General features: G+C 48.1%; 2 protein-coding genes across 2 annotated transcripts; one reads left to right on the plus strand and one right to left on the minus strand.

Annotated features, from left to right (window-relative positions):
- Positions 1-996: 996 nt before the first annotated feature.
- LOC120710834 (chitinase CLP-like) lies at positions 997-2,345 on the minus strand. Its single transcript, XM_039996402.1, has one exon. It carries the CDS (start codon positions 2,325-2,327, stop codon positions 1,098-1,100), a length of 1,230 nt encoding a protein of 409 aa, XP_039852336.1. The 5' UTR covers positions 2,328-2,345; the 3' UTR covers positions 997-1,097.
- A 7,536-nt stretch (positions 2,346-9,881) lies between these two features.
- Positions 9,882-11,256, plus strand: LOC120710318 (chitinase CLP-like). Its single transcript, XM_039995947.1, has one exon. The coding sequence runs from the start codon at positions 9,913-9,915 to the stop codon at positions 11,254-11,256; it is 1,344 nt and encodes a 447-aa protein (XP_039851881.1). The 5' UTR covers positions 9,882-9,912.
- Positions 11,257-18,822: the final 7,566 nt, after the last annotated feature.

Here is an 18,822-nt window from a genome sequence, read left to right on the forward strand (position 1 = left end):
AGGGAGGTGTCTGTGTGTTGGAGTGGCGTGCCGTGTGGGGTTGCTTAAATTCAGTGCGCTGCACATCAGATCTGTGCATACCTTGCTGATCATCTCTGAATACAGTTGACTTCGCGATTGTTTTAAGCCATCGCTTGTTTCGTTAGAGTAGCAGAAGCAGCAAGCATGTGCTGGAAGCCTGGAACATGGAATGGATGGCGCGATCCATCATCCATTGGCTCTCTGCATATCTGCCCAGGGTGTTACCATCTTCTGCGCTCTCTGTATCTCTCTTGGGCTCTATTTCGACACATGCATGGAGTACTAAATGAAGTCTATTTACAATTTTTTTGCATGAATAGACTGTAAATCGCGAGACGAATCTAATGAGCCTACACAATCCATAATTTGCAACAATGATGCTACAATAACCATCAGCTAATTATTGATTAATCATGAATTAATTAGCATCATTAGATTCGTCTCGCGATTTACAACCCATCTATACAAAAAGTTTTGTAAATAGATTTCATTTAGCATTTCAAATTAATAAAATTCTGTCGCAAAATTTTTTTTGTGTTTCATCTAAACACACCCTGGTCTCTTCGACTCTTTCCCAAGCCCCACCATTTCGCCTCCGCGCTCACGTGCCACTTCTGCTGCCGAGCGTTTTCTACTCCCTGCCCACATGGCAGCATGAGAGTGGAGCCTTCATGCCCAGCATGGTCGCATGTTTTCGCCGCCGTCTCCGACGAACACGGTGAGGGGGTCACCAATGCCAATTTGAGCTCGCGTAACCACAGCGGAAGTTGGGAGATTTCAGGTGATGAAAAAGCAGAGGGTACTCAGGCTTTGTTTAGTTCCCTTCAAAATTCTAAAATTTTACAAGATTTCTTATCACATCAAATTTTTTAATACATACATGATCATTAAATATCGAATCTTTTAATGCATAAATGATCATTAAACCGAGCTAGTACTTAAACAGGTGACAGACTTGGCAGGTCACTAACATGCCATGATCGAGGTCCGAGATGGAGAAGAATCCACTGCACTAGTACAAGTAGTATCCAGTTGACCAGACCCTGAGCCGACACATGCTTCCAACAATCCACAATTTACTGGGTCTTGGTGAAGTTGAAGTTATTGCACGCCGAGAAAGCCGGCACCTTGGCGAAGCCGAGCTGCTGCTTCTCCAGGTCGAACTGCAGCAGGTGGTTCTCCATCTGGAACCCTCCGACCACCACCGCCGCCGCGCTGGGGTCCCCGGCCTTCACCCCCTTCATCTCGACCAAGGCGAGGCACGCGGTCTGGCTGTTCACGTCCACCATCGAGCTGCTGCCCACGAACGTCCAGCTCTTCCCACGCTCGAGCACCAGGGCGATGTCCGGCACGGCGTAGCCGAGGCGCGTGTTCCCCAGCATGCTCGATCGGTAGCAGAGCTCGAAGGGCGCCACCGTCGGGACCTTGGCGTCGTTCCGCGCCAGGGCCCTGTCGAACGCGTCCACGACCGGGCGGTACACGTCCGGCCGGAGCGCGGTGTACGCCACCCGGGTGCAGAGCACGACGCCGCCGCCGGCGAGCGCGTTCGCGGGGAGCGGCACCTGCGCCTGGTTCACGGCGATGCCCTGCACCGGGATGTAGTACAGGGGGTTGTCTTTCCTGCCGCGGAGCGGGGTGAACGCCAGCGTCGCCGTGAGGTCGCCCATGGAGGAATCCGGGAGGAGGAACAGCGGGCCCCCGCCGAAGATGGCGACGCCCTCGCCGCTCCTCGGGAGGCAGAGCAGGAACTTCCTGGCGACGCGCTGCGAGGCCGCGACCTGCGCCGGCAGCGCCTGGCCGGACGCCGAGAGCCCCGCGACGCCCGTCACGTCCCTGGGCAGCGACGCCAGGATGTTCCTGGGCGCGCACGCCGCCACGGCCCGGACGGAGACCTGCTGCAGCGGGTTCTTGCCGTCGGTGGTGTTGACGATGAACCTGGTGTGGACGAGGTTCGCGGCGGCGCACTGCCCCGTGATGGGGTTGTACGGGTAGGCCCTGCACCGCTTCTTGCAGGGCTGGCCGGCGATGCGGCAGCTCGGGGCGCGGTAGGCGTTGGCGTGCCTGCACTCCGTGGCATTGCAGGAGAAGGCCGCCGGCAGGTGGTCGCTGGCGCAGGTGGACCAGAGCAGCGGGCCGGCGAGGTCGATGACGTGGTTGTCGCCGTCCCTGATGGGGACGGTGTAGAGGGAGGTGGCCGGGTCCTTGGCCACCGGGATGAGCACGGGGTAGGCGCACGAAGCCGGCCACGCTAGTACGAGCAGCGCGGCGGCCAAGAGGATGAGGGGCGCGGGCCGTGGCGTCTCCATGGTTGATGCGGAGCTTCCTTTTGAGCTGGCCTGTGATTGGTGGTTGATGATGCGTCTGCTGCTCCTTATATAGACATATAGTGCTTGCCACTCACAGATCTCACTGAGCTCTCCGCACAGGAATGGCGATTCCCGTTAGTCTATATCAGTAAAAAAGAATCTTAATATTTAAAAGTATTAAATAAAGGTTAATTATAAAACTAATTGTAGAATCCCGAGACTAAATTGCGAGACGAATCTAATGAGGTATATTAATTCATGATTAGTGAATGATTACTATAGCATCGCTGTAGAAAATTATGAATTAATTAGGTTCATTAGATTCGTCTTGCGAATTAGCACACATTCATAAACAAATTTTATTTGATATTAAAATATAGTAAAAAAATTTTAATGTGATTTGTGGAACCAAACAAGACCTGATCTTGCCTGCTGCCATGCCGATCGGGCATAGCTGAGGCGTATCAACGAAGGCGCGCAGGCAACGAAAGCCGGTACACGCGTCACTCGGGAACCATCACGTGAGTAATGCGTTGACCTTCTCGGCTGTCACGACTCACGCCCCGCCGACGAGGTGGCTTCCTACGTACGCCATGGATTAACCGTCTCGAGAATTTCAGCTCAGGATCGGAATCACTACTACAAAACAGGCCTTTGTTCCAGGCCATTTGTCCCGACAGCCTTTGGGCCCAGGACAACAGGTGGCTTTTGTCCCGGGTCCAACGGCTAGCCGGGCCAGCGGGGGGACAAGGGCCTTTTGTCCCGGTTGGTGGATCCAACCGGGACAAAAGGCCCGCGTAGCCTTTTGTCCCGGTTGGAGACACCAACCGGGACAAAAGGGGGACACCAACCGGGACAAAAGGACCCCCTTTTGTCCCGGTTGGTGTCTCCAACCGGGACAAAAGGCCTTGGCCCCCTTATCCCCTTCCCTCTCCCCCCGCCCGAGCCATTCAGCTCACTTGTTTTCTTGCTGTTCTTAGCTCGGGATAGAGGAGTTCTTGCTCATTTCTTCACCATATTTGTGAAGATCTTTGATTCCCCATCCATCCATCGGCGCTAAAGGTTTGGGGCTTGTTTTTCTCTTCTTCCTTGGATTGTATAGCTCATTTCATGCTTTAGAAATAGAGAAAATGTGTAGTTAGCTCATTTCTTGGACATTTAGCTAGATTGCATATATATGTAGGTGTGATTTTCTTTTAGATTTAGATGAGTATGTGGATAGTAGAAATTTTTAGAATGATTGTAGACACTTCATGTGATGTACTTGTATATATAACCATATTGTGGATAGTTGATTTTTTTATTCATGAATGAATTAATGAAATGAGTATATTAGAATTTTTTGTATTATGAATGGATTATTTTGACACTCTAGTGATGTATTTAATCAGGCTCACATTGAAACCATCTAGAAGTTAAAAAAATCTTTGCTTTGTAATGGTAAGAATTTATAATTTTGTGGAAAATAAAGGTATTTTTCAGTAAAATATGGCTTCAGCAGCTGGAGGGAGTGGCGCCGGTGGGGGTGATCGTTGTCCTTCTGGAGAGAAGGGCACAACTCGAGTAGGTCGTCGGTCCAAAAAACATAGTGATTTTCATAGGGCAGCGCTCCGTTATTTGGAAAAAGAATATAGAGAATGCATGGCAAGGGGCGAGGAACCTCCGTTTGATCTTGAGGATTTATTGCGGCGTTACGGTTCGTCACCACCAAACTCGGAGGTTTCAGCTCCGCCATCTTTTTCTGCGCCAGCAAGAAATCCGTTAGAACATTCTGTGTTCCAACGCAAGGACAGTTGAAAACCTATGAGTTGTTGACCGAATTTTTAAATTTCATGTATAGTACTCCTTTGTTAAGTTCTGTAATGGATTAAGTACTCCTTTTAATTAATCAAGATGTATGATGGATATTGCATATCTTTTAATTATTCATGTTATGTTACATTTAGTTTAATTTAGGTTTGATATATTTTATTTATTCGATACGTGTAAAGAATTCAAATCGATTTATTTAAAATGCAGATGGACCGGCAATGGATGTACAATGCTGACCGACGTTCGAAAGAATTCATTGATGGCCTGCATTATTTTTTGTCTGTGGCTGAGGCAAACAAGCAGAATGGTTTTATGTGCTGCCCGTGTGTTCATTGCAACAATAACAAGGATTACTCATCTTCAAGAATCCTACACAGCCACATTTTCGCAAATGGTTTCATGAAAAAGTATGTTTGTTGGACGAAGCACGGAGAACAGGGGGTTACCATGGAAGACAATGAAGAAGAAGATTTTGACGACCACTTTCCCGGGAATGCTGGAATCGGTGCATTCGATGACGATATTCTCATGGAAGAGCCCGAAGTAGATGTAGCAGAAAATGATCCCAGCGATGATCTGTATTGCACAATATGCAGGCAGACTGTGAGAGTGAAACGGAGAGGTTGAAGTTCCAGAAGTTGTTAGAGGACCACCATAAGTTGTTGTACCCAGATTGTCAAAATGGATTTAAGAAACTTGGCACCACCTTGGAGTTGCTGCAATGGAAGGCGACAAATGGTGTATCCGACAAGGGATTTGGTGAATTACTCAAACTTGTTAAAAAAATGCTTCCTAAGGACAATGAATTGCCTGCCACAACGTATGAAGCCAAACAACTTGTTTGCCCTTTGGGACTGGAAGTGCAAAAGATACATGCATGCCCCAATGACTGCATCCTCTACCGAGGCGAGTACAAGAATTTGGATGCATGTCCCGTATGCAGTGCATTGCGTTACAAGATTAGAAAAGATGATCCTGGAGATGTCGAGGGGGAGCCTCCCCGGAAGAGAGTTCCTGCGAAGGTCATGTGGTATTCGCCTATAATACCACGTTTGAAGCGTCTGTTTAGAAATAAAGATAATGCTAAGTTGATGCGATGGCACAAAGAGGAACGCAAGAAAGACTCGATGTTGAGACACCCCGCTGATGGGTCGCGGTGGAGAAAAATAGATAGAACGTACCCTAAATTTGATTTGGATGCGAGAAACATAAGGTTCGGTTTGAGTACGGATGACATGAATCCTTTTGGTGAGATGAGCAGTGGTCATAGCACTTGGCCCGTGACTCTTTGTCTGTACAATCTTCCACCATGGCTCTGCATGAAACGAAAGTTCATCATGATGCCAATGCTTATCCCGGGTCCAAAGCAGCCCAGAAATGACATTGATGTGTACCTAAGACCATTGGTCGAAGAACTCTTATTGCTCTGAGGCGATGAAGGTGTACGGATGTGGGATGAATATAAACAGGCAAACTTCAACCTACGAGCATTGCTGTTCGTAACGATCAATGACTGGCCTGCTCTTATTAACTTGTCAGGACATTCGAACAAGGGATACAAAGCATGCACACACTGTTTAGATGATACCGATAATATATGGTTGACTCACTGTAAGAAGGTTGTATACATGTGTCATCGTCGGTTTCTTCCCATCAGGCATGCGGTACGAAAGAAGGGCAAGCATTTCAAAGGCCAAGCGGACCACCGAACAAAACCGATGCACCGTAGTGGTAAAGACCTCTTCAACATGGTAAAAGATCTAGAAGTTATTTTTGGAAAGGAGTCTGGTAGCCAACCTGTTCCGAACGAAAACGGAATGGCGCCCATATGGAAAAAGAAATCTATATTTTGGGAGCGACCATATTGGGAAGTCTTAGATGTTCGTCATGCAATTGATGTGATGCACCTCACGAAGAATTTTTGCGTCAACCTGATAGCATTCTTGGGAGTGTACGGAAAGACAAAAGATACAGTAGAAGCACGTCAAGAATTGCAACGTATGGAAGAACGAGATGCCTTACATCCACAACAGCGAGATAATGGACGACAATACTTAAGTCCTGCCAGCTATACTCTTAGCAAGGAAGAGAAAGAAACCATGTTTGACTGCTTGAGCAGTATAAAGGTTCCATCTGGATACTCATCCAATATAAAAAGAATCTTAAATTTGGCAGAGAAGAAATTTACAAATCTCAAGTCCCATGACTGCCATGTGCTTATGACCGAACTTCTTCCGGTTGTGCTGCGGGGGATTCTGCCTGATAACGTCCGGTTAACCATCGTGAAGATATGTGCCTTCCTCAACGCAGTTTCTCAGAAGATAATTGACTCGGAGAATTTGATAAAGCTGCAAAACGATGTGGTGCAATGTCTTGTTGGCTTTGAGCTGATATTTCCACCATCTTTCTTCAACATCATGACACATCTTCTAGTGCACCTTGTCAAAGAGATTGATATCCTCGGACCAGTATTTCTACACAACATGTTTCCATTCGAAAGGTTCATGGGGGTACTCAAGAAATGTGTTCGTAATAGAGCTCGTCCAGAAGGAAGCATCGCCAGTGCCTACGGAACTGAGGAGGTCATTGACTTTTGTGTTGACTTTATTGATGACCTTAAACCGATTGGAGTCCCTGAATCGCGATATGAGGGGAGACTAACTGGAAAGGGTACATTAGGAAAGAAATCTTATGTCTGCACAGATGATTTCTCATTCAAGAAAGCGCATTATACGGTTCTTCAACAATCATCCTTGGTTGACCCATATATAGAGGAACACAAGAAAATTCTGCTCTCCAATTTCCCGGAAAAGTCTGAGGCATGGATTACACGTGAGCACATGAACACTTTCTGCAGCTGGTTGCGGAAGCATCTAATGCATAACATGGATATAAGTGAACAGCTGTTCTTATTGGGTAGGGGACCATCTTGGAATATCTTAACATACCAAGAGTACGAGATAAATGGAAACACATTTTATACGATAGCCCAAGATAAAAGGAGTACCAACCAAAACAGCGGTGTTCGTATGGATGCCACGGACAATAATGGAAAAAAAGACACATATTACGGCTACATTGAAGAGATATGGGAGCTGGATTACGGTCCCAATTTCAAGGTGCCTCTATTTCGTTGCCAATGGGTTAAGCTATCTGGAGGAGGGGTAACAAAAGATGAGTATGGGATGACAATAGTTGATCTCAACAATCTTGGGTATAGAGACGAGCCATTTGTCCTAGCCCAGGATGTTGCTCCGGTTTTCTACATTAAGGACATGTCCAGCAAGCCAAAGAAGGGGATAAACAAGTAAAAGGATGAGCCTAAGCGACACATAGTTCTATCAGGAAAGAGAAACATCGTTGGAGTGGAGGACAAGACAGACTTTTCAGAAGAATATAATAATTTTGTTGCCATTCCACCTTTCGAAGTAAATGCTGATCCATGCATCCTGCTAGCCAATGTTGATGCTCCATACTTGCGCCGTGATCATAATCAAGGGACATTTGTGAAGAGAAAGTCTGTTACCGCTAATCCTTCATGTACTTGAATCATTTTATATTATTGTATAAAAACATAATCGCAATTCGAATACTTTTATTATATATGTAATGTACAATTATACTTTATGTGTTATATATATTATTTTATATATTTTTCACTTAATTACTAGACTCAATTATAATTTTCATTCAATAATGGATTACTCAACAAATTTTATTTATTTCATGAAATTACATTCACATTAACACACTATACTCTCTCACTAACACACACAATCTCACTAACACACACTATCTCTCAAACTCACACACTACTCATTAATATCATGAAATTGCTTAATTTTATCTAAAATTCACTTTTTAAACATTAATATCGTGATAGAATCCACTTTCTGTCGAAAAGCAACAGTTTGAAAAAAAATTCTCCTAATATATTTTTGCATGGTCAAAATAACAAATATGATTTCAAAAAAGTTAGATATTTCATTGACCCAATCACTTGAATGAAAATTAATTATTTTTGTTGCGTGTATCAAGTTTATATAGAGATAAGAAATTTTGTTCCATAATTTTTGGAATCATAATTTTATTAACTGAATTAACAAATGAAAGCCAATTTTAAAAGAGAAGTAAAAAGAAACAAAAACAAACATAACATTAGGCTGGAACGAGGGAAAACGGCCCCTTTTGTCCCGGGTGGTAGATCTACCCGGGACTAAAGGTGGGCCGCGGGCTGGGAATTTTCCCGGCCCGCCCAAAAGCCCCTTTTGTCCCTGGTGAATATATCAAGACGGAGACCACACCCGTATTTACCGGCGAGCTCGAAAAGCTCAGGGGTCACTGGGATGCATTTGTGGAATACAAGTCTTCAGAGCTTGGGCTTCAGAAGGTGCAGAAGGCCAAAGACAACGCCTCGAAGAAAGTGTACCATCACACTCTAGGCCAAGGAGGCTACAAGCTTGCAGTACCCAAATGGGAGAAGATGGAGCAGGATCTGATTGACAGAGGCATCCAACCTGCGACCATGAACTGGCCTGAAAGGTCAAGGACCTGGTTTTATGGTCACGGGGGAAGCTTGGACCCAATGACTAGTGACTGCATCTATGGGCCAAACATCCAGCGAGCAGCCCAGAGACTACAGGAGGCCATACAAGCAGCGGCCGAGGGAACATTCCAGCCGGATAGAGAGAGGGCCGAGGTCAAGCAAGTACTGCTTCTGGGAGATGGATAGGGTGTACAGTGAAGTGCCGGTGTCTTTGGTGATCGGAGCTACTAGGGCTTAGATTGGAGCAGAGGCACGCACAAGCCTAAGGTGAATTGATGGCAAGGAGAACAGGGTGGTGCAGAGGAAGGTGAGGTGAAAATAAGCTGAGAGATTCAGAATCATCTTGATCATGTTGTGGCGAGTGGCCGGGGTGGTGATGACCGATGAGTGTGGTATATGCATGTAAGAGCGCTAGGCACAATGTGTTGGGATTGGGAATGCTTCAAGTCTAGCTCATCGATTGTAGTTCGATTAGCACTGAAGTATGGTAAGCTAAGCGTGATGGGAGTATGTTAAGGGTGTGTTAGATCTTTACGTGTAAAATTTTTGAAAGGGAATCTTTCTATTTCGGACTACTAAATGAAGTCTATTTACAAAATTTTTTACACTGATGGGCTGTAAATCGCGAGATGAATCTAACGAGGCTAATTAATTTATGATTAATTCATAATTAGCGGATGATTATTGTAGCATCACTATTGCAAATTATGGATTAAGTAGGCTCATTAGATTCGTCTCGCAATTTACAACCCATCCATACAAAAAAAATTGTAGATAGACTTCATTTAGTACTCTATGCATGTGTCCAAATATTCGATATGATGTTTTTTACCAAAAAAATTTGGCATCTAAACACGGCCTAAGTTTCCTGCTATCTGTTTCCATGGAGTGGAGCTAATGTTATTTGACTGCTTCTCGAGTGATTGTGAACAGAGTAGTACGCCGTCTGCTTTGACAAAGTCGTGCACGCTTGAGATTTCAGAGCAGCCGGGCAAGGTGTTCATGGGATGGAGCCCACTGTATCAACTCTATGCAGCGGTATCGTTTCTAGTATTCTTTCCAACTGTACTTATTTAACTCCTCGGTCTCAAAATTCACTGACAACTAGAATCTCCAGTCAGCAATCGTGTTGCGCGATCTCTAGAAAAGGCCGATACAAACTGCACAGCGCTATACTCCGGATCAGTCACCTTCCTCATCTCCGGCTTAATTAGAGTGACGACGAACATGTCTGCAAAAGTTAAGCCAAACCCAACTGCACCCATGATCATCTACTTGTTCCCTCGTGTCATCTCACTGCTAGCCTTGCTCCTTCTCGCATGGGTCGTCGTTGTAGCCAGTGACACTGAGCAGCCACCATACAAACCACTAGTTTCTCCTCTAGCAAAGGATCGCAACACCTCGCTGTACACGATCTCCATCACCAAGGGCGCGCCCCTGGTCGTCGACCTCGCCGGCTCGCTCGTCTGGTCGACGTGCCCGTCCACGCACGGCACGGTCCCGTGCCAGTCCGGTACGTGCCGCGCGGCCAACCAGCTGCGCCCGCCCCGCTGCCGGTACGTGGACGCCGGCTGGTTCGGGGCCAACCGCGAGCCCGGCGGCGGCTGCGCCTGCGCCGGCCACCCCTTCAATCCCGTCACCGGCGAGTGCTCCCTCGGCGATCTCACCAGCGTGTCGATGTCGGCCAACGCCACCGACGGCCGGAACACGCTGTACCCCGTGGAGTTCGCCGCCGCGGGGTCGTGCGCGCCCGACCGCCTCTTGAGATCGCTCCCCGCGGGCGCCACCGGCGTCGCGGGCTTCTCACGGCAGCCGCTGTCCCTGCCGTCGCAGCTCTCCTCGCAGCGCGAGTTCGGCAACAAGTTCGCCCTGTGCCTGCCGGACTTGGCCGTGTTCGGCAACTCGCCGGTGAACCTGGGGCTCCGGTTCCTCCCCGACCTCACCGCCGTCCTCCCGCACACCCCGCTGGTGAGGAACCCCCGGAACGGCGCCCACTACCTCCCCGTCAAGCGCATCTCGGTGCTCTGGGACCAGGACGTCGAGGTGTCCCTGCCCGCCGGCGCGCTCGACCTCGATGCCAGCACGGGCCGCGGCGGCGTGGTGCTGAGCACGGTGACGCCGTACATGGCGATGCGCCCCGACGTGTACCGCTCCTTCATCCAGGCGTACGACGCGGCCGTGAGAGGGAAGAGCTACGTGGTGGAGCGGGTGGCGGCGGTGGCGCCGTTCGAGCTGTGCTACGACGCGGGCGCTCTGCGCCCGCTGAAGCGGTTCGGCCGCGACGTGCCGACGATCTCGCTGGAGCTGGCCGGGTCGACGCGCCCCTGGATGGTGCCGAACGCCAACTACATGGTGTTCCTGGACGGGTGGGTGGCGTGCGTCGGGGTGGTGGAGATGGGGCGGGGCGCGGCGTCGCCGGTGGAGGACGAGCCGGCCGTGGTGCTGGGCGGGATGCAGCTGGAGAACCGCCTGCTGGTGTTCGATCTGGACAAGGGCGTGCTGGGCTTCAGCGACCTCATCTGGTACATGGAGACGAGCTGCAGCGCCTTCAACTTCACTCGCGCTTCCTAGCGCCGCCGGCCGCGCAGCCGCTGTTTGTGTATCGGTGATGCCGCCTGCGTCCAGTCGCTCCTCTGTGTGACAGAATAAACATGTCATGTCATGTAATAACAAGGCAATAGAAGTACTCAAACAACACCATTGTCCCATGGAGGGCTCCTGAATTGATGCTGCCTCCGACACGACCCGGAGCTTGCCACGCCGGAGCATGGTGGCGGCGGCCGACGTCTAGCTACACCGCGGGCACAACGATGACAGCGAGCGCGGAGCGCGACAGGCAGATCAAATTCCCGAACGGGCCTCGCCTCAGCCGCTCAGGTAACTGGGCCGCCGTTTGGCCCAGCAGCGCTGCCGCGTCCCCACCTCCGCAGATCGAATCGTGACCGCAGCCTCGCGATCCAGCGGTTCAAAATACTCCAGGCCTGGACGGTAAATGGGATACCGTCCGGGGTGGACGGTAAATGAGATACCGTCCACCCCGAGCCTACGGCCGCACGCTCTCGTGCTCGCGGCTCGCCGCGCTCGGCATTGCGAGCGCGGCGCCCGCGAGGCCACAGCACCCTCCCCTGGTGTCATATCCGCGGTATTCAGCGCCGGCTGCGTCGCCGCATTGCGCTCGCCGGTGGCGGCCGATCGACATCTTCCCGGCGCGCCCGCGGTCAGCGCCGCCCGGGACGACGCCGCGCAGACCCGTCGCCCGTTTTCCTCCGCCCGCAGCTCCGCCGCATCGAGGTGTTCCGACACCATGGAACCTGGGTCCATCCAGCGCCGCCGCGCGCTTGGACTTGGAGCTGGAGGCCCTCGCAGCACAGATGCTTGCTAGCTGATCGCGTCGTCCGTGGCCCTTCTGTAGAAGTCGATGACACCTTCAGGCCGACTAATGCCCTTGAGGTGATGAAAGGACGCTCCGATCGATGTTCAGAAGGCAAGATAGCTATATCTCCTTGGGGTTGTCGATCCATGAAAACATCACCAGTAACGGCGTGGTTGCCACAGTCTAGTGCTCTCAAACATCCAATACGAAACGGAGGGGAAAGACGCTGCCCCTAAATGTTCAGACTTAGCTTGTTGCCGCCAGCGCTTCGATGTTACAGTGTGTACTTTGCTCAGACACCGGATTTGCTATAGGCACAGCAGTGTCTACTGGCATTGACAGGGGGACGACAAACAATGTAGCTGCGAGTCACAAAGATCGCAGGGCAGCAGGCATCGGTTGATTTACAGTGAACATCACTTGTCATGCTTTTAACTTCAATTAACAATGTTTATATATATATTCCTGGGAAGACGAACAGCACATTGATCATTGTTTTGGTTGGTCGCCAGGATGTTTAAATGTAGTTTTCACTTGTTCGTTTATTCCCAGTTCCATAGTGCAAGTGCTTACGTCATTTTTTTTGTTTTTGTGCCACAAATTTGACTAGACTTATAGAAAATTTGTGCAACATTTGTATCCCCAAATAAATTTATTAAAAACTAGATTTAATAATTTATCGAATGATACCAATTCTGTAGTATAAATATTAATATTTATTTTATATAAAATTAATCAAAGTCATTTCTCGAAAAGCGAGAATGACAGTTATATTAGAACGGAGGGAGTAGGCACATGGAGGCACGGTCTAAAAAAAAATCATTGCCGTGAACAGAAACGTAGGGATCCCGTGAGCGTCCGTTGATTTGGCATCCAGATTTGCATGCACTGGACAGCACCATTTTCTGACTCGAGCAAAGAGCATGAACCGTTCGAAGTTTCTTCTGAAATCGACAGTCATTCCTAGAATCCTAGAGCATAATTTACCAATAGGCAGCCTACAGCATTTTGACACTCATTCTGAGGTCTTAGTGTACTCTGAGCTAGTGCTCCTCCACGACACAGCAGCATAAGCGAGAGCCATGTCATGTCACGGCGTCCCTCCCACCCAATGCGGTGCTTTGGACCTCGACGACGTGTCCCGCCCTTTTCGTCCGGCGTTCGACGAGGGCAGCCATAACCAGGTTCTTGTCTGAAAAACATTGTCGCCATTAATTCCCAGCTCCAGGTTATACTATACTAGTACTACTAGTATTTGACTTATAAGCTGAACACTGTGTGACTTGAACTGAACTCACCTGCAGGGGGAAGATGACAAACGTGAAGCTGTTCCAGCTATGCTACGAAGACAGCGCCTTCCAGTTGCTGAAGCTGCTGGTCTGGCGGTCTGCTATGACAGTGTTATGTTTAGATCTAGAAACAAAAATGTTACAGTTTTGGCCAGAATGCCTGCTGCATGCATTAGTTACTGTGGGCATTATCTTCAGACAAGTGTTTGAAATTATCAACGTTTGCAATTTCAAGAGACGGTTCAAGAACTTAGGCATGGTTGAGATAGGAAGGCCAGAAGCATCAAGATACCGTAATAGCTTCAGTTTATAAATAGAATTGGGTAGCTCTGACACGTCACATCCACCCAAATCCAAAACTCTCAAACATAATGAAAGGATCGAGACCCAAGAAGAGGGGGTTGAATTGTGACTTTTTCAAATTTCTATCAAATTTTTAATCTAGATTAGTATTGCCCAATCTACAAATTTGAAACCTAGTGACTAGAGCACACTAGCAAAAAATCCTTAGGTAGGAGAACATACTAATATAATCATCTTTTTTAGAAAGAGCCACACTAGCAAGAACAAGTTCTAGTCAAGAGATCAAACTATCATGTCATTGTCCTCGGCAAACAAACAAGCAAAGAAGAGTAAGATCACAAAAAAAAAGAAAATTGAATGCTTGAATGTAAAAGCGAAGGACACGAGACAACCGGATTTTTTTCCCGTGGTATCGAGGAGTTGACGCTCACCCCTAATCCACATTGGAGCACCCACACAAAGGTATCGCTCCCTTGCTTCACCAAGGAGCAAGTGATCACTAAGAATGCTCCTTCTCTATCTCCGAAATGGCGAGCTTCACACCGTGTACAAGCTTCTCTTTTTGGGGCTCCCACAAACTCCAAGAGCTCACCAAGAACCTCCCGATCACCAAGACCGTCTAGGTGCCGTCAAACACCAAGAGTAACAAGCTCAGGGCATCAGCAGTGGTTGATTCGTATGAACCGAATCATGGATGCCATGTATGCTCTAAAGTAATATAGATTTTCTCTCTCCTCTGAATTCATTAATGCGATTCTGATAAAAAGCCCCACAGTTCACCTTTTCTCTCGTTGGCTCTCACCACAGATAGCTTTGATTTTGTTTTTTTACTCCGCAGGAGTCGACTCCCAATTGAGAGTCGAATCTTGTGTCAGATAGTAAAAATCGGCTTCCTCCAGCGGATGAATCGATTCATCAGATGCCACATCAGCCTATGTTTCGACCACTGGAGAAGCTCTCATAAGCCTTCACTTGACCTATACTCAGTTGGCCCTAACTCAAGCACACTTGCTACACTTGCAAAGGTTGAATTCTTCAAGGTTGGGACACAATTAATGCTCTAGGTCTTCATCTCATTGTTCAACTCACTCTCTTCACTTCTCAAGGGTGGCCTCAGGTATTCAATGCGTCAAAGACAGCTCAAATGAGCCAGGGGGTGCCCTTATATAGAGTTGAGAGGGTCACATAGCCGTTGGAAGTGCACTGCAGAAAAATCGTGACCACCGGAAAAACCGACGAGTTAGAAATTGATGGCATCGGTTCAACCGGTCTCTTTGTGTCCAAATAATAGCCGTTGGGGGTTCTGACACAGTATCCAGGCTTGCGTCGTTGCACCGGTGCATGCTCCGATGGGGCGTCAGTTCAACCGGTGCTGAAGAGGTTTTCTGATCCACTCAAACAAACTCTTTGGAACATAATACAACCAATGCACCGATGGTTGTTTCTGAAGCGTCGGTTCAACCGGTGCTGAAGGCGAGTAGAGATCCACCAAACATGCTCTCTGGAACAAAGTACATCCATTGCACCGGTGCTTAGCTTGAGAGCATCGGTTCATCCGGTGCTATAGAGTGTGTTGACCTGATTTCTGCTTGCATCCAGAAGAAATAGACCGACAGGGCATCGGATTTTCCGCCAAGTGTTGGATGCACCGATGATGATTCATCGGTTAAACTGGTGCTACTGTTTTTCTTCGTTTTTAGCTGAATTGACTTGGATTTTATTTCAACTTCGATTGTTTCTTCTTCCAAGTGTTGTGTTGACTTCTTTTGACTATCTTGAGCTGTTTTTGAGCGAGTGTGCAAGATTTCTAAGGCCAACTCAATTTTGGTCAAGCTACTAACTCACGAGCCCCTCTTAATAGTACGGTCAATAACTTAGAAACTATAGAACCTAGCAAAATCAAGTGTCCTTCATCTCCTTGTGACACTTGAGACTAAAAAGGTTCTTAATCTTTGAAATTAGGTCCTTGCCATGCATGATTGATTCGAATTGAGGAGTCTCTTTTCATATTTCATATGAGATTAATCCAATCATTGATTTTTCCTTCAAAACATACGTTAGTCGCATACGGTTGTCATTGATCACCGAAACTTACCATTAGCATCTATCGGCCTAGATGCGCTTCAATCTCCACCTTTTTTGTGATTGATGACAACACAAAGTAGAGATACAAAGATATGAAATTGAAAGCGATAAACAAGCATGCATTACTGAAATAAAGCACATGTAGGGACATGTCAACGCAGAACATACACAATATCCAAATAACATGTCCATACACAAAATCCATGAAGATCCAAAATACGCCACAAACCACCAAGGCTCCCCCTATCTCTACTCCTCCTATCTATCTCCTCCTTTGGCAACAAAGCACCAAAAAGGAAGGCGATCTAATCCTGGGCTGGAGAAGGCGGACTCCTCAAGCTGGGTCCGGTGGTGAACTGCGTGGCAGAGTCGTCGGCGCCGTCGTCCGTCCAATCCTCGTCGGCTGAAGAGGGCTTCTGCTCGACCGGAGTCATCGGAGCAGCAGAAGTGGGTGAAGCGGAAGAAGCAGCTGGCTCCGAGGCGATGATCGTGGAGTCCGTCGGAGGAGCAGACGTGATGGGAGTCGAGTCTGGCTGAGAGGGGCGAACAACAGATGGACGGAGCACCTCAGGCTGAGAAGGTGACTCGAAAGAGAGCGACTGAGCTGACGGGTGCGGAAGCTGATGCAGAGCCTGCTGCTGCCTAAGAAACTCTGCACGCTGCTCGACTGTCCAGACACTCGGCTGAGGAGTAGGAGCAGGAGAAGGAGCTGGGCTGGCAAACACCCCGGTCTAAAGAAGAGGTGACGTCGGAAAAGACGCCAATGGTGTCTGCAAAGCCTTCAGCAGGTGGAGAAGGAGCAGTGGGGTCGAACTGGAGCTGCTAGGATGTAGGGAGCTGAGGCTCAGGCAATCCAGTGTGACGGTACAACTGTCCAAAGCATCCCGAGAAGAAGGTGAACATCTGCTGCTGAATCTGGGACTGCTGCTGGAGCTGTATCCTCATGGCCTCCTGCTGCTGGTGTATCCCCTCGAGCACAAGTGTCTGTGCCTCCCGCTGGCAAGCCTGCTCTGCTTGCATGCTTAGCTGAGCTGCAGCAAACATGTCCTGCTGGTCAGAAAGTCTCGAAAGAATGACAGCGAGTGAATCGGGCTGAGTGACCTGACCACCCAAGAAAACCGTACAACCACAATACCACATGGCTCTGGTCTTGGCTGAATAATTAGAAACTCTAGTTTGTGACAATTTTACCGAAAGGGCAAGAGAGGAAGCATCGTTGGGGTATAATCCGGTCCTCTTGGAGTAGCAGCCTTTGCTAAGGTGCTAACCATTAGGGAGGTTTATGCTCTGCTTTTGACTTGAAATCTTAGCGGATTGTCACTTATTAGGGAATCTTTGTAAAGGCTTCGGTAGTGGATCCCTCGCCACTCACCAAAGGAAGTGTTTAAGGGCCTTGAAAACCCGGGCGACTCAGGGGGACACGAATTGTGGAGAAAGTGTACAACCTCTGCAGAGTGTAAAACTGATATATCAGCCGTGCTCACGGTCATGAGCGGCTTGAACCCTCACATGATAATTGAACTTGAAGGATAATTAACTTGTGGTTCTTGGTTTTTAAAAGTGGATCCTTTTTGCTTAAGTGGGTTGGTATATACTTATACCTAGATAATAGGCGCATGCTAATAAAATTTGACCAACTAAAATGCTAACTGCAATAAATCTTAGCCTTTCCTTGATGACCTTGCATTTTTCTTCCACTTGCTGATTACCAACCATAAGAGTACTCACCCTTGCCTAATTGCTATTCAGAAGAGAACAATGAGATGGAATTCTACAGCGACTTTGAGGAGTTTTAGGAGCGTTCACCAGTCGAGTTCCTGTGGGAAGCTTTGTTGAAGATATTGTATATGTTGTCGGTGAAACGTTAAGACCTTCATGTCTATTATCGGAGTGTGTAATAAAGTACTTTTTCCTCTTTTGTTTACGTTGTGAACATTGTTTTTGATATATTCACTTATGACGTCTTCCATATGTGTGAAACATGATCCTGGCATACATATGAGGTACATCTAGTCTTCTTTCGAAACCGGGTGTGACAGGAGATATGGCCCACAGTGGAAAGAGGCGGTAGCTAGTCCGCTGCCTCGCTAGATTTGGCGAATCGGGAGCCATTTGCTGTTTTAACATAGCCCTCCCAATTCCTCGGTTCAAACTCCGCGTACCCCATCCGTGTACTCTCAGGGAGGTTTAGCGTCTGCCGGTGCCGGTGCAGACAGCTTTAGCATCAGAAACGTATGGCGGGCCACTGTAGTTTCATCGCATACTCGCCGCGACATGGAAGAAAAATTCCGGCTGCACAACGATGGAGGATGAGTAATTCACGAACCTAGGGCCCTGCGGAGGGTCAAGGAAGGAACGCAACGGCCGAGCTTCTTGGAAACGATGGCGGGATTCAATTGTTTGACTGGTCAACAAATTCATTTTTATATAAAATTTGGTTACATTTACATGGAGATTTATGAATTGAGTATTCCTAGAGAAGATAGTGGGACAAAACTAGGGAGATATTGTGAGGAGCTTAGGAGAACGATGGTGAAAACGTGATGTTTATGTATTCATCAGCTGTTGCAAAGTTGAAGAGGCTAAAATAATTATATAACTAAAGTTCATTCATATCTTTCTAGCTAGAAGGGTATATGGGGTGGTATAGATCTTAATGGTAGTAGAAAAATTCTACTTTGATTGATTTTTTTTTATCATTTCGGTTTCGTTTGATTTCGTGTCGATCCTAACTGAAATGGGTGAATTTTTGTGAAATTCGACCATTTCGGATCGAATCCCAGAACCATGGATGAGTACTTCACCAACCCAGGGCCCTGCGGAGAGGCCAAGGAAGGAACGCAACGGCCGAGCTTCTCGGAAACGTTCGCCGCCGCGGTGGATGGCATCAGCATCATTCCCTCGCTCGCCGTCGCTCTCGGGCGTTCGGCCCCGCGGCGTCCGCCGGCGAACAGTCGGGGGGAGTTTGGGTGCGGGCTTTCCGTCCACAGTGGAGGGAGCAAATGAAGGAGCAAATATACTGTTTGACACTGCAGATGCACTGTTTGGTACTGTAGACAGAGAGGGCGTGGGAAACGAAGAGGGAGC

This window comes from Panicum virgatum, chromosome 5K, assembly GCF_016808335.1.
Source record: "Panicum virgatum strain AP13 chromosome 5K, P.virgatum_v5, whole genome shotgun sequence".
NCBI lineage: Eukaryota > Viridiplantae > Streptophyta > Magnoliopsida > Poales > Poaceae > Panicum > Panicum virgatum.

What these genes read in the sequence shown, in the direction of transcription:
- LOC120710834 (XM_039996402.1), bottom strand. Translation starts at nt 2,327, where the DNA reads ATGGAGACGCCACGGCCCGCGCCCCTCATCCTCTTGGCCGCCGCGCTG.
- LOC120710318 (XM_039995947.1), top strand. Translation starts at nt 9,913, where the DNA reads ATGTCTGCAAAAGTTAAGCCAAACCCAACTGCACCCATGATCATCTAC.